This window comes from Cynocephalus volans, chromosome 17 (assembly GCF_027409185.1).
Source record: "Cynocephalus volans isolate mCynVol1 chromosome 17, mCynVol1.pri, whole genome shotgun sequence".
NCBI classification, from domain to species: Eukaryota; Metazoa; Chordata; class Mammalia; order Dermoptera; family Cynocephalidae; genus Cynocephalus; species Cynocephalus volans.
In genome coordinates, this window is record NC_084476.1 from 39,812,444 (window position 1) to 39,827,321 (window position 14,878).

A 14,878-nucleotide genomic window follows, 5' to 3' on the forward strand; every position below is an offset into this window, starting at 1 on the left:
TTTTATTCCGGCCTTGTGCTTGGACAACAAGGGCACTTTTGACTCCAATTTATGGTGATTTTATAACTTCAGACACTTGTCCAACCCAATTATGCCCTTTGTCACCCAAACTGTCATTGTCTTTGTACATAACAGACACATTTGTTTACTCTATTTCAGACATTTTATTTTTCTTATTCTAACATTAGGCTTTGATAAGTACAAAAAGATCACAAGTACAAAAAATTTTGTGTAGCTTTTGGTGGTTAAAAAATCCACAGAAACAAAACAATTTTTTAAGTTGGGTATCAATCATCTTTATATATCTGAGTGACATTCTTCTTGAAAGTGGCTATAAAAATGGTAAAAACTATTTCACTGTGATTATGTTAAAATTCTTGATGACTCTTTTTCACTTGTTTCAGGAAATCTGTCTTGTGACATTTATCCTGAGTGGACTCCTTATCTATATTTTACCAATTCCCTGGCTCTTCAGGGCTTCAATGATGATACCTTCAGTTTTACAGTCAGCCTGTGACGTTCTGTCCAAAGGAAGACTCTAACAACAACTTCAGAAGCAAGAAAAGCTGGGTTAAGATTTATAAATATTTTCCTTTCCAATTTTCAAAAAAGAGCAATGCTAAAAAAAAATTGATGAATATTTCTTTTTAGTGTTAATTTCTCTTTCTGTAAGGATTTAATTTTCACACTCGCATTGCAGGTGAATTACATTTGATGAACTTGTATTTTTTTTCCCAAAGATTTTTTAAAAGTTTTCCTGAAAAAACTAATCCTTTCTATCCCTAGGATTCTGAGTAAAAATGACATTAAAATGGGAGAAGTCCAAATCTATCTTTCTGCTTTCTTACCTAATAACCTGTTGGACATAGAGAACTGACATCTCCATGGTCTTTGTTCAGTAACTCTAGGTATGGCTGAAACAAACCAAAACAAAAACCTCACATTATTTAATCATAGATAATAAAATATTGCCAGAATGTTATAGACATGAAGACCAAATGAACAATGGAAAGCCAAATCAGAAGCTGTCTTACAGCTTAGACTTCTTTTTCCTCTGCTTAATAAGAAATAAGTTGTCATTGCTATCATCTTCCAAGTATTTCTCCTTTTTCTTCTGCTTGCCCCGCTTGCTCTCTTTGGGAAGCTTGTCTTCTCTTGGCTTGTGGTAGTGTGAGGAATGGTGAAAAGACTTGTGAGGCTTCAGGGTTTTAAAACTGCTGGAAGAAGAGTGAGATTTTGAGCCCCTGGGAAAGTCCTCATCCACTTCACGATGCCTGTTGGCCTTCCTCTGCTTCTCACGTTCTCTATTCCTGTTCACCATGTCTTTCTGGGATTCTCTATTTTCTTGAGGCCACCTGTTGCTTTTCCACGAGGCATGGCTCTTCTTTACATCATGGTGGGGCCTCTTACCTTCTGCTTCCATTTGAGATCTCTTGAATTGCCTTGGAAAATTCCCATTTTTTTGGAGTTCTGGAAAATATAAAAGTATTTTTGTATATTCAGAAGTGAGACAGTCCATGCAGAGTTTTCATAAGTCTGTAAATAACTAGCAGACAGGGAAGGCAGACATTTAAACGTGTTAACAACATGACATTCTAAAGAGCCCTTACTAAGTAAAAAATCACTCACTAAAAATTAAATGGTTGTGGTTCTATATTCCTGATTGCTAAAAATGGAAAACATTCAGGAATCCAAGAATATTTATTCTATTCAACAGTTTAACTAGATTAAATAATGGAGACAAGGACCAGTAAGAACAGTAATCATTTTAGTTTTGTGAAGAAAAGTCCTGTCTGACCAATTCAAGTTCCTCTAGTGATAAAGAGACAGTGCTTGAAGGCAAAGCAAGATGTATAAAACAGCCTTTTGACAGTCTCATGACATTTCAATCACCCTTTGAAGATAAAGTCTGGCCACAGTACTTATAGGTGGATGCCAAACTGCCCAGGAGATTATTCCTCCAGGGTAGAGATCACTGGCCTGGGGAGTGTGAGCGTATGTGTGCACGTGCACATGCACACGTGTATATTACAGAGGTTTTAGTGCCAGATCTGAGGTTATATTTTGTCAGGATTTGATACACTATGAGTGCCTGATGGTAGTGATTCTGATAGGGGTAGGTGGGAGGTGAGGTTATAGTGAAGGATGAAAACTAACATGTCAACAGAACCTTGAAAGATTAGAGAAGTGGCCAATAAAAACTTTTAGCATAAAATAAAAATTCCAATAGATCCCAGTGAGCCTCAGAATAGATTTGTGCTACAAAGTTGTTAATACAACTAGATAAGAAGGAAACTAAATTGTTTTTCTCTGATTATTAAAGTTACAAATACTCAGAAAATGTGGAAAAAGTAGAAAAATATAAAGAAAATAAAACAGAAAGCACCCATAATCCAGAGATGACATTTTCATGCATTTTTTTAAAATCTCTTTTTAATTTAGTTGCTTAACCATTATCTTCATGTACTATAATTTCTCTATAGTTGAGATAAATTTTATATTAAATATAATATGTAAAATATGCAGCTGTGAGAAGTAATGCCTCTACTTTCCTCAGAATTACTATCATTTTGAAAAGTATCTGAATTCAGGGAGTCTGGGAAAGAATAACTAAAAAGCTAAAAGAGTCAGAAAACAATATATAGAACAACTTGAAAAACACAGAACTGTTTTGCCCTGAAAGCAAGAAAGGTAACTAGCAAAACCATTTCAAAGTACATAGCAAGAAAGAACAAAGGTAGAGAAAATGGACTTAAATGATAAGATATTAATTTGATGAGCAAGAACTTTATGTTATTAGCAATAAATACAGAAACCAAAGACGTGTCTGTGGATCTGGAACTCTGCTTGCAGGGGTGGCCTACTAGAAATGACTTCTTAGGAGAAGCTCCAGAAATCACCTATTTCCATGAAAAATACTAGAGATATACAAAAGGAAAAAACAATTACTTGCCAAACAGAAAAATCTCAAAGGAATCTTTAAAAACTCTGCATACATGGATGGATGGCAGTATTTTCTGGACATTTTCTAAAATGATTACCATGTGAGAAAAATGTTTATTGTGAATAGATTACAACACAAGATTTTTGAAGGGGGTGCTTGGTTTCTACAGATCAAGAAAGTTCCAGTTTCTAAGATAGTGAAAAAAAAAAAGAGGAGGAACTCCTGCAAAAGTGATCTAAGGAGAAGTCTGATAACATACCTTTTACTTTTCGTTTTATTCTCTGTTCTCTCTCCTGAATTTCGTATTTGTCATCATAGTAGTAGATGAATGGAGATGTTGGAAATGGCTCGTGAAACATTCGTTCTTCTGTACATTCCTAAAAATTGTATTTGACATTATGACGTCATGAGGTCACACTGTTCAGAAAATCTTTTTGCAAGATTCTGAGCCATGTTAATTAGAGGTGAGTCCCACATCACTGGTACCTCACACAGTGGCTGCAGGACACAGTCCTTGCTGGGGTGCTGGGAGGGTCACCCGGCCCTATACTCCCTTGTGCATATATGCTATTCTTCCAGGTTTGGGCTTTCTTCCCTTATTTCCTCACCTATAAAAACCTTATCCTTTTTCAATCTTCCCTGCCAAACCCCTCCCCTAATCTGAGTTAACAGCATTGAGGAGTAGGCCCCAACTGCACTTGTACCTCTGTTAGAGGGTTTATTTTATTCAGCCTTATGTTATAGTATTAGTCCTTTGCTTGTCTGTCTCTTTCACCAGCTTTCCATCAAGTGCTTCTCCCATCTCTTCTTCCCATCCCTCAAGTGTGGGTGTAAATCCTAAGCCCTTTGCTCTTTGCTCTAGACACAAGTGCTCTGTAAGCTATTGTAACTCAACACTCACTGCTTATAAGGGCAGCGATTCTTATGGTGGGGTGTGGGGTGGTGGTGGATTATGTCTTGTTTGAAAATGTTCCTAGCTAACTGCGAGATACTCGAAATGAAATCTCTGTTCTGCTTGTCCCCTTCGCCACTCAAGTTGAGATGACTACTCTCACTCATTTCCCTAGGGCAGCTCCCTCCTCTCAAGACTCTGGCCTTCCCATGGCTGATATTTCCCAAAACCACATCCTTTGGCCTGAACCACTCTGCATACATGGCTTTTGTTTACCATGATCTGTGACACATATCCACTCAGCATGCCTGAAACATCTTTGAAAGAGGTTTCCCTTTGGAACTTTCTCATTTTTGACTTTTGCCATCTTGCCTAAAATTTATTTACAAATGTTCAATATTTCGTAAGTATTGAAGAGAAATTAGAATACCTTTTAGAAAGTAGGTGAAATATACACATAGAATTTAGCTGATCATAACTTCGGCATTATACACTAGACTTGTACTTCTAAGATATCTGACCAAGCTGGTAGCCCTACACTTATGTACTTCATTTGCAGAGTTAAAAAAAAAAATTAGAATCATTCTAAATATACACTTAAGTATAGACAATAAAGTAATAGAAATCTGTATTTACTACTCATATCAAATCATAACATTTTACCTTAATCGACTTCTGTTCCCCAAGAATTAAAATATTACCGATATAACTGAAACCCTCTGTGTAACTTTCTCATTTAACTCCTTCCCTTTCTAGAAGTTACCACTGTCGTAAAGTTGGTGTCTGCCATTCTCATATGTTTTTTTTTTTTTACCTACTGCTAATGAATATTCCAATAAACAATAGTGTAAGTGTCAAGTTTTCAGGCTGTAAAAATGGTATCATTCTGTAAATATTTTGAAATGGCTTTGGGTTGTAATAAGTTCACAAAATAATGGGATAGTATTACTTTGGATTATCAGTTTCTGAATAAAGGTTTGGTAAAACTGGCTTATAAAACCATCTGAGTCTTCAAGGTTTCAATGGAGAGAATTTTGCTTACTTATTCAACTTCTTTAATGGTATTGGTTCATGTAGGTTTGTACTTCTTGAGTCAGTTTGATTAATTTATATTTTTCTAAAGAGTTATTTGCACTTTCAGATTTAACTTTGAACTTTATAATAACAACAACAATAAAAATACAGTATTTTGACTGGCCAGTTAGCTCTGTTGGTGCTGATAAAACCAAGGCCCAGGGTTTGATCCTTGTACTGGCCAGCCAAAAAACCCCACAAAAAAACCAAAACCAAAACGAAAAAACACCTAGTATTTTACATTACTTACACTTTTCACTCATTGTTTATTTGTACTTTTTCTTTTTCTTTGACTAATTTTTCCAGAAATCTCTCTTTCTTTTTGAAAAGAAAAGGTTTTCAAAGAACAACTGTTTGGTTTTGTTGATGCTATTTAGTTTTCTATTTCAATAACTTTCATTCTTATCTTTATTATTTCATTTTGCTATCTTTAGATTTACTCTTTTCTGAATCTTTTGGGCTTTTTTGGGTCCTGGAAATTATAAAGCAAACATATAAGGCAACCTAAAGAAATGCTTTTGTAAACCACTCTCCATGGTGGCTCCAAGTTCCCATTCCCAGGAGAAAGGATACTGATAAAAGACTTGGATCTAAGATTCTAATCATAACTGAAATGAAAGTCTTCTAATTAATAACATAAAATACATGAAAGCACAAAACTCAATGGTATAAGTAATGTAGTCATATTCAAAATGCTTTAGTACTGTAATGGTGGTGCGTAAAGCAATTTTATCTCTAGTAAGAATTCTAACCATAAAATAGTAAGAGCAAATTATGATTACAAAAAGGTACTAGAGATCTTGATACACTCAGCCAATAACAGCTTCAACAGAACCTTTTTACTCTCCCAAACCTGGTTCACCCTGTCACACCCTCCTGCAGTAGTCTCTTTGTTCAGTGACTACTGTTGTCCTTGCCTCTCCAACTAGAGAGTGGGTAGAATCAGGGAAGGGCCATGTCACATGCACCTTAGAATACCCTTCACACAAAGAAGCTATTCAATAATAACACCTGTAGGGCTGAATTTCTGAAAATGAAGGGGAAGGGTGCTCAGACGTCTTTAGCCACCTGCATGTTCTTGTATTTGGATCCTGTATGGTCTAGACTGATGTGACTACACAGAGCTATACTGTACTACAAATGTTTTCCAAAACTAAATGTAAATTGTATTTTGATTATCCACATTGCTGGTCCCCTCCATTAGCACAGACAACTGACAGTTGGCTATATAATTTATCTACTATTCTGGATTAGCCACACCACTGACCTTCCTCATTAGTGTGGATATTCTAGAGTTCTTCATCTATGCCAGTAATGAGGCTGCCAAATTTGCTTTATTGTAAATTCAAAATTATCTAAATCTAGATTTCAAGGCTAGATTCCAAATGCTTTAAAAATATTTCCTATCTATATTAACAGGAATGACTACTAAGCAATAAACATCCAACTATAATTGTTTTTCTTTAATTGAACAAACATAAATGGTAAAATTATACCCCTCTGCTTTAAAGAGGTAAGCAAGCAAAATTGTACATCTATGTGATTTGTGTGGCAGTGGACCTCTTACATGACTATGCTCCCTAAAAGGTGTTGGCAACATCTGAATGTTGATAACAAGGAGGAATGCACAGAGCAGTAAAAGTTCTAGAAATTAGAATTTTGTAAAAGGAGTCTTCTCTAGTTAGGTTTTCAATGTGAGTTCTACAGAAATGAAGTACACTGTAGGATCTCTCCATCTGTATCACCATTCTATGGATTTGATCATATTGGGAAGCATCCAAACATTGGCACTGAGAGATATCCTGTATAACTTTTTTGCTTTGGAGATAAAGAAACTGAGGACCAGGGTGAAAAAGTGTGTTCTTCAAGTCATGTGGTTAAAGTCAGTAGCAGAGTAAAAATTAGAATGGAGGAGGATCAGACCCTCAGCCTAGTGTTTATAGTCTATATTTCACCCTTCCCCCCACCCCCGTTTCCTGCTGACTCAGTATGGAAGATAAACTTAATCTGTTGATGGACTCTGTCCAACACTTTTTCTTCTCCCAGTCTTTTTGTCTCCTCCCACAATGTAGGGCTCTGGCCACAAGTTCAGCACCAGTAAAGTGCCATAGTTGGAATTCAAGAGGTGACCTGCAATCCTATCCCATCTTATTGCTCAGACTCCTACCCATTTTGAGGACTCCCAAGCCTCTGTATGCTTTTTGCTTCCTGACATCAGATCTGATTTGATATTTGTTTAACTTGGTTTCCAGGCTGTTAGAAGCCTATATTGAGACTGGACATGCAACTCTCCATAAGGATTTTCTACTTCCTATGCCAGTGTCTTTCCTTCTTTGTTTCAAGATACCCAGAATGTATGGGCTCTGAGCCTGTTCTTACTGTATCCTTTCTCTGGGATGAGCTGCTGCTGGTTCATACTTGATATGGCAAATGGCTAGAGGACTCACGCCCACCTCACAGCAAGAAATTTCTTTTGCTTTGACACCTCAGCATTTAGAACACACAAAGTTTGGCCCTTTCAGTTGGAGCTAGGAAATATGTTGACTGAATAGGGAATTTGGGCATTTTGTGGGGTGGGCGGGCCACTCAATGAGACAGCACCTCTGTTTTTCCACTAGTGAGTGTTGGGTTTTACAGGCAAGTGATGAAGATTCAACTGAACACAGTACAAGGAAAAACTGGAAAACTAAGTACAAAATCTAAAATTATGACGTGACTGTGTCAAAGTAATAGTAACTATAAGAATTATAAGAATTACTATTACTTTGACACAGTCACGTCATAATTTTATGAACTTATAAGAACTGCTATTGTACTGTTGACCACTATTATTTGTCTGATTGATTTCGTATTTGTTTTAGCCTAACCTGTTCATGTACGTTTAAAATAATTAGAGGAATATGCTCTGATAGATTGTTACTTTGGAAGGGATGGCAGAAGTAAATCATTTGAAAATATATTGTGTCTCACGTTGGAATGTTTATAAAAAAGCATTCAGTGCTATGTTCTTTTTGAGTTCATCTTTCAGCCACCAGTTCTTGACAACAGAATGATTTATGCCCAAATGCCACTCAAACTTACATGTCCATAATGGCCTTTCTGTGCGCAGTTGTAGCAATATACTAAGGCTGATTGTCCAGATGGGGTCTTCGGCTTTTTGGGTGGTCCAGGTTTGGTCTGCAACATGAATATTTGTGAGGATTTATTAGGTGTTAGAAGAAAATTAAAACCCTATTCTTTCCAAAAGAGCTCTTTTTAGGTAAGGGATTCCTTAGAAATACTGCTTCTTAGAGTTTAGTGTGGATATCCACATGATTCTATGTATTAATGTATGTAACATGAGAACAATTCTTTTATTTTTAATGTCAATCTGTGTTTTCCCCTCCTTCCTCCATCCTCGTTGTGCCAATACTGTGTTGGGTACCTCAGACAGAGAAGATTAATGGGCTAGTAGTAGAACAATGTGAACACAGTTATAGAAGTATGCACAAGGCATTAATGGAGTGGTGAGGGGGGTCCACCCCTGAATGCGGTGAAGGAAGGGTTAGAAAAAGCTACTTAGGAGGTATAAAATAAATAAATAGAGATAGATTTATTTATTTATTTTTGTTTTGGTGGCTGGCCTGTATGGGGGTCTGAACCCATGACCTTGGTGATACCAGCACCATGCTTTCCCAAGTGAGTTAACAGGCCAGCCCTCTAAAATTTAAATTTACTCTCAAAGAATTAGGTGTAAGTCAAATGGAGAATCCTAGCCAGAGAGGACAGTGTGAACAATGGCATGAAACTAAAAAGAGCATACATGCTGCCAAAGTATGAAGTACACAGCCAGGTGTAGTGAAAAACGAGGCTGGAGAAAGCACGGCAAGAGAATGGAGGGCCTTGTAAGTCATGGAGCTTGAGCTTTATCTGGTTTTAAGTGTAAGATTTTTAGTATAGAAGTAGAATAGTTAGAATTGTATTTTGGAAAAATATAGCTTGTAGCTATAAGGAGGATAAATATGAGAAGAAGGTTAAATGCAGTAAGAAGACCAAGGAGGTGGCTGTTAGAAATTCCGGGTTAGGTGATGAGGGCCTAAACTACAAGAGTAACGAGGACAGGGAAAAGGGAACAAATTTGGGAAATACGTTAGGAAATAAAACTGGTATCACTTGGTCACTGAAAAGATGTGGAGAATGAGGAGAAATCAGGATGCTTTCTAGGTTTCTAACTTAGATAAACTGGTGAGTAGTGGTGCCAACAGCTGATTCAGAATAGGGAAGTCTGTCTTGGATGTTGAATATCTAGGTAGAGTCCAGCAGGCAAATGTCTATGTAAGATTAAAATGAGGTAACATGACTGAGCTAAAAAATAGATCTGAAAGTAATCCACATAATAGTGAAGGCTGAATGACTAGAGTGAACAGAATGGCCTTCGCTAGTATAAGAGTGGCAGTGGACTCAGGATGGAACCCTGGAGACAGCAACATTTAAGGGGCAGGGAGAGGAGCCTGTGAAAGGAACAGAGAAGGAGAGGTTAAAGGACACAGAGACACGGGAGAATACAATCACAGACCTTAAAGATAGTTTCAAAAAGGATGAACTGCTCTACAATGTCCAATATAGCAGAGGCCTAGTGAGATTAGGACTGAGAAATATCCATTAGAAGTGTTTATGGATAACCTTACTGCAAGAATTTTGGAATCAGTGGGAAGATAAAAAGCGTAGAAGATGGCAGGTTGAAGAGCGAAGTGATGCATATAAAGGTGGTAAAAATATAAAGAAAAGCAAAGAAAAGAAATGATTACCCACAAAAGGCAGATGGTGGTTACTTCCAGTGGGGAGAAAACAGTGCAAAGAGAGTTTTGGGGTAGCTATAATTTTCTATTTCTTGTACATGGTGGTGGAAGTTACTTGGGTGTGTGTTATACAAGTAATTTATTAAATTACATACACGTATTTTATGCACTTTTCAGTAGGTATATTATATTGCACATTAATAAGTGCTAAAAAAATTGAATGAACGTTAAAGAAAAAGAGAAAGTAATTATACATTTCGAGAAGCATGAATAAGAAGGAAGGGGAAGGAGTTTTCAAGATGGCGGCGGCTGCGGCGGCTGGCGCGGAGTAGCTGAGGTGGAAAAGGTGGCCACTGGGCCTCAGGCAGCCGGGAAACTTGTGGACCTTCCTCTGGCCATCTCTTAAGGGAGGACTGCTGCTGCTGGCCGGTCGTGGGGGGTGACCGCCACTTTACCCCCAGCAGGAAAGGCTGCCTCATTTACAGGCAACAGCTTTGAAGTGTGGAGCAGGAAAAGAACTGTTTCTTAGCTGCAAAAGCGAGTCTCGAAACAGGGAACGCGGCGCCAGGGCTGCTGTGGATGCAGACAGGATCCCGGAGGCCGGGGCCGCGCTGAAGGCGGCCAGCGGCCCTATTCAGGATTGGAGGTTTGAGGCCGGCATTAAAGAAGTTTCCTGGGAGCGCCCGAGCCGCGTCGCGACTGAACAGCCCGAGGCGGCAGCGGCCGAGAACTGGGAAAGGCGGCAAACCAGAGACAGAGCGAGCACCCGACCTGGCACAGCACTGTGAGTGATCCCTGGCACAGCTCTGTTCGGGGGGTGGATGCCCACGCGGCTCCCGCCTGCACCACCAGGCCACTCACCGCCCCGGTGCTGCCTCCATTTTCCCAGGTGCGGGCAGCTCTGCCCTGCTCAGCTATCACTGAGCCCTCCCACTTGCTTGGCCTGGCGCGGGGCTTTCCGGAGCCTGCAGACCGGCCTCCGCTCCCACTCCCTCCGCGGTTCTCTGGCGGGGCTGGTGGCGTGGGGCGTCCCCGGCCAGTCTCGGGAGGGCAAGGAAGTACGGGCGGGCCGACTGTCACTCCACCACACCCTGGACTCCGGCCCCAGGTAAACTCCCTGTTACTGGGAGGCAGATACCATCTCTGTGGCCACCAGTTTGGAAAAAAGCCTAACGAATTTCTGGTTGGGAATAGTGTGGTAGGAGAGTTCCCAGGTCCACTTGAACCTGCCGGAGAGCTGGCTGCAGGTGGGCACTAGACTCAGTTTATACTGGGGGTATACAAAGGTGAACAAGACCTGAGAAAGATCTACATAGTGATACAAAGGCACCCAGAGAGACTGGTCGTCTGTGCCTAGCAGAAACCTGGTAGACTTCCTGGGTGAGGCGGTGCCGAGCAGGGTCTTGAAGGCCCAGCTGATAGACGAGGGGTGCAGAAGACACGCCCCAGCCCAGCACAGTGCGCACAGAGTGGGGAGACGTGCGGCCAGGGAGGCAGAGACTTGACAGAAACCACACACCCGGTGGGGTCGCCACTGCACGATCTAACAGCCTGGGCCAGAGCACACGGAACAGGGAGAAGTCCTGCACAGGAAGTGAAAGCTCAACAGAGATCACACACCCTGTGGTACGTGATCCACCAGCCCAGCAGAGTCCAAGCTGACCAGAAAGGTGGCTCCCCGGAGAAGCCCAAGACCCGAGGCAACCACACACACAAGGCACTAGAGGCCAACTGAGCAGTCACGGAGGGAGCCATACGAAATTGGCAACCACAGCAACATTCTAGTTAGTCATTAGTCTCAAACCGGTGGACTGTGAAACCCCCTGCCACAATGAATAAACACCAAAAAAAAGATACCAGAAATACAAAAAATCAAGAAAGTACACCACCAAAAGTTAATAAATCTCAAACTCTAGATCCTATAGAACAAGAAGCCCTTGAAATAACTGATAAGGAATTTCGAGTGATAATTCTAAGGAAACGGAATGAGATACAAGAAAACTCAGCTAGACATCATGATGAAATGAGGAAAAGTATACAGGATCTGAAAGAGGAAATGTACAAGGAAATCAATGTCCTGAAAAAAAATGTAGCAGAACTTGCTGAACTGAAGAAGTTATTCAACGAAATAAAAAACACAACAGAGAGTTTAACCAGCAGGCTTGCCGAAGTTGAAGAGAGAACCTCTGAACTTGAAGATGGGCTGTTTGAAATAACACAAGCAGACAAAAAGAAAGAAAAAAGAATCAAGGACATTGAAGAAAATCTGAGAGAGATATCAGACAACCATAAGCGATCAAATATCCGAGTCATGGGTATTCCAGAAGGGGAGGAAAATAGAGATTCCATTGAAAACATATTCAACAAAATAGTGGCAGAAAACTTCCCAGGTATAGGAAAAATCACAGATCTTCAGATCCAGGAAGCTCAACGATCTCCAAATGTATTCAACCCAAAAAGACCTTCTCCAAGACATGTCATAGTCAAATTGGCAAAACTCAGAGACAAAGAGAGAATCTTAAAAGCTGCAAGAGAGAAGCGTCAAATCACCTATAAGGGAGCCCCAATCAGGTTAACATCAGACTTTTCATCACAAACCCTAAAAGCTAGAAAGGAATGGGATGATATTTTCAAAATACTAAAAGACAAAGATTGCCAGCCAAGAATACTCTACCCTGCAAGGCTATCCTTCCGAAATGAGGGGCAAATAGTATATTTCTCAGACAAACAAAAACTGCGGGAGTTCACTACCACACGACCACCCTTACAAGAAATCCTCAAGGGAGTACTGGGTTTGGTTCCTGAAAAATAACTAGCACTGCCATAAAAACCCAAGAAAAATCTAAACCCGCTAATATAATAAAAATGGCATTCATGAAGAGAAAACAAGCTAACAAAAGCACTATCTACAACCTAAGGAACCAACAAACACAGAAAACAAACAGTAAATCAGAAAGCAAGGAACAAAAGACACCTAAGACAACCAAACAACCAAAAAAATGCTAGGAATAAATCAACACCTTTCAATAACAACTCTTAATGTAAAAGGCTTAAATTCCCCAATCAAAAGACACAGACTGGCTGACTGGATCAAAAAGCAGGACCCAACTATATGCTGCCTACAAGAGACCCACCTCACCCATAAAGATTCACACAGACTAAGAGTGAAAGGATGGAAAAAGATTTACCATGCAAACAGAAAAGAAAAACGAGCTGGAGTAGCTATTCTTATATCTGACAAAATAGACTTTAAACTAAAAACCATAAAAAGAGACAATGAGGGACACTACTTAATGATAAAAGGACTGATCCATCAAGAAGACATAACAATCATTAATATGTACGCACCCAATGTTGGAGCAGCCAGATTTATAAAACAAACTCTATTAGACCTAAAGAAGGAAATAGACACTAATACCATAATAGCAGGGGACCTGAACACCCCACTGTCAATATTAGACAGATCATCTAGGCAAAGAATCAGTAGAGAAACACAAGATCTAAACAAGACTCTAGACCAATTGGAATTGGCAGATATCTACAGAACATTCCACCCAACAACCTCAGAATATTCATTTTTCTCATCAGCACATGGATCATTCTCCAGGATAGATCACATATTAGGTCACAAATGAAGTCTCAATAAATTCAAAAAAATTGGAATTATCCCATGTATCTTCTCAGAGCACAATGGATTAAAACTAGAAATTAATAACAAACGAAACTCTGGAAACTATACAAACACATGGAAATTAAACAGCATTCTACTTAATGACATATGGATCCAAGAAGAAATCAAGCAGGAAATCAAAAAATTTATTGAAACTAATGAAAACAATGATACATCATACCAAAACCTGTGGGATACTGCAAAAGCAGTATTGAGGGGAAAATTTATTGCATTAAACGCTCACTTCAGAAGAATAGAAAGATGGCAAGTGAACAACCTAACACTTCACCTTAAAGAACTAGAAAAACAAGAACAATCCAAACCTAAAGTTAGCAGACGGAAAGATATCCTTAAGATCAGAGCAGAACTGAATGAAATTGAAACCCAAAAAACAATTCAAAAGATCAATGAATCAAAAAGTTGGTTTTTTGAAAAGATAAATAAAATTGACAAACCATTAGCATGGCTAACAAAAAAAAAGAAGAGAGAAGACTCAAATAACAAAAATTAGAAATGAAAAAGGCGATATTACAACTGATTCATCTGAAATACAAGGAATCATTCAAGACTACTATAAACAACTATACGCCAACAAATTTGAAAATCTGGAGGAAATGGATAAATTTCTGGACACACACAAGCTCCCAAAACTGAACCGTGAAGACGCAGAAAATTTGAACAGACCAATAACAATAAAGGAGATTGAAGCTGTTATTAGAAGGCTCCCAACAAAGAAAAGCCCAGGACCAGATGGATTCACAGCAGAATTTTACCAAACATTCAAAGAGGAATTGACACCGATTCTTTACAAACTATTCCAAAAGATTGAAACGGACGCAAATCTCCCAAACTCATTCTATGAAGCAAACATCATCCTGATACCAAAACCAGGTAAAGATAGAACCAAAAAAGAAAACTACGGGCCAATATCCTTGATGAATATAGATGCAAAAATCCTCACTAAAATACTAGCAAACAGAATACAGCAACACATACGTAAAATTATTCATCACGATCAAGTGGGATTCATCCCAGGGATGCAAGGTTGGTTCAACATATGCAAATCAATAAATGTGATACACCATATTAATAAACTCAAACACAAGGACCATATGATCATCTCTATAGATGCTGAAAAAGCATTTGATAAAGTTCAGCACTCATTCATGACAAAGACCCTCTATAAGTTAGGTATAGAGGGAAAGTATCTCAACATAATTAAAGCCATATATGCCAAACCCACAGCCAATATCATCCTGAATGGGGAAAAGCTGAAAGCTTTTCCTTTAAGAACAGGAACTAGACAAGGATGCCCACTCTCACCACTCCTATTCAACATAGTGTTGGAAGTACTAGCCAGAGCAATCAGAGAAGAGAAGGAAATAAAGGGCATCCAGATTGGAAAAGATGAAGTTAAACTGTCCCTGTTTGCAGATGACATGATCCTATATATCGAACAGCCTAAAACCTCTACAAAAAAACTGTTGGAATTGATAAATGATTTCAGCACAGTAGCAGGA

General features: G+C 39.1%; 1 protein-coding gene across 3 annotated transcripts in view; it reads right to left on the reverse strand.

Annotated features, from left to right (window-relative positions):
- Positions 1-214: 214 nt before the first annotated feature.
- The window catches only part of ZCCHC7 (zinc finger CCHC-type containing 7), a 267,332-nt gene continuing 252,668 nt past the window's right edge, over positions 215-14,878 (reverse strand). For all 3 annotated transcript variants that reach the window (XM_063082279.1, XM_063082280.1, XM_063082278.1), the window contains 3 exons: positions 7,992-8,087; positions 3,204-3,321; positions 215-1,470 (listed from right to left, as the gene is read on the reverse strand). In XM_063082279.1, the coding sequence (XP_062938349.1) occupies positions 1,031-1,470; positions 3,204-3,321; positions 7,992-8,087 (654 nt within the window). In that variant the 3' untranslated portion in view covers positions 215-1,030. The remainder of the gene's footprint in view (positions 1,471-3,203; positions 3,322-7,991; positions 8,088-14,878) is intronic.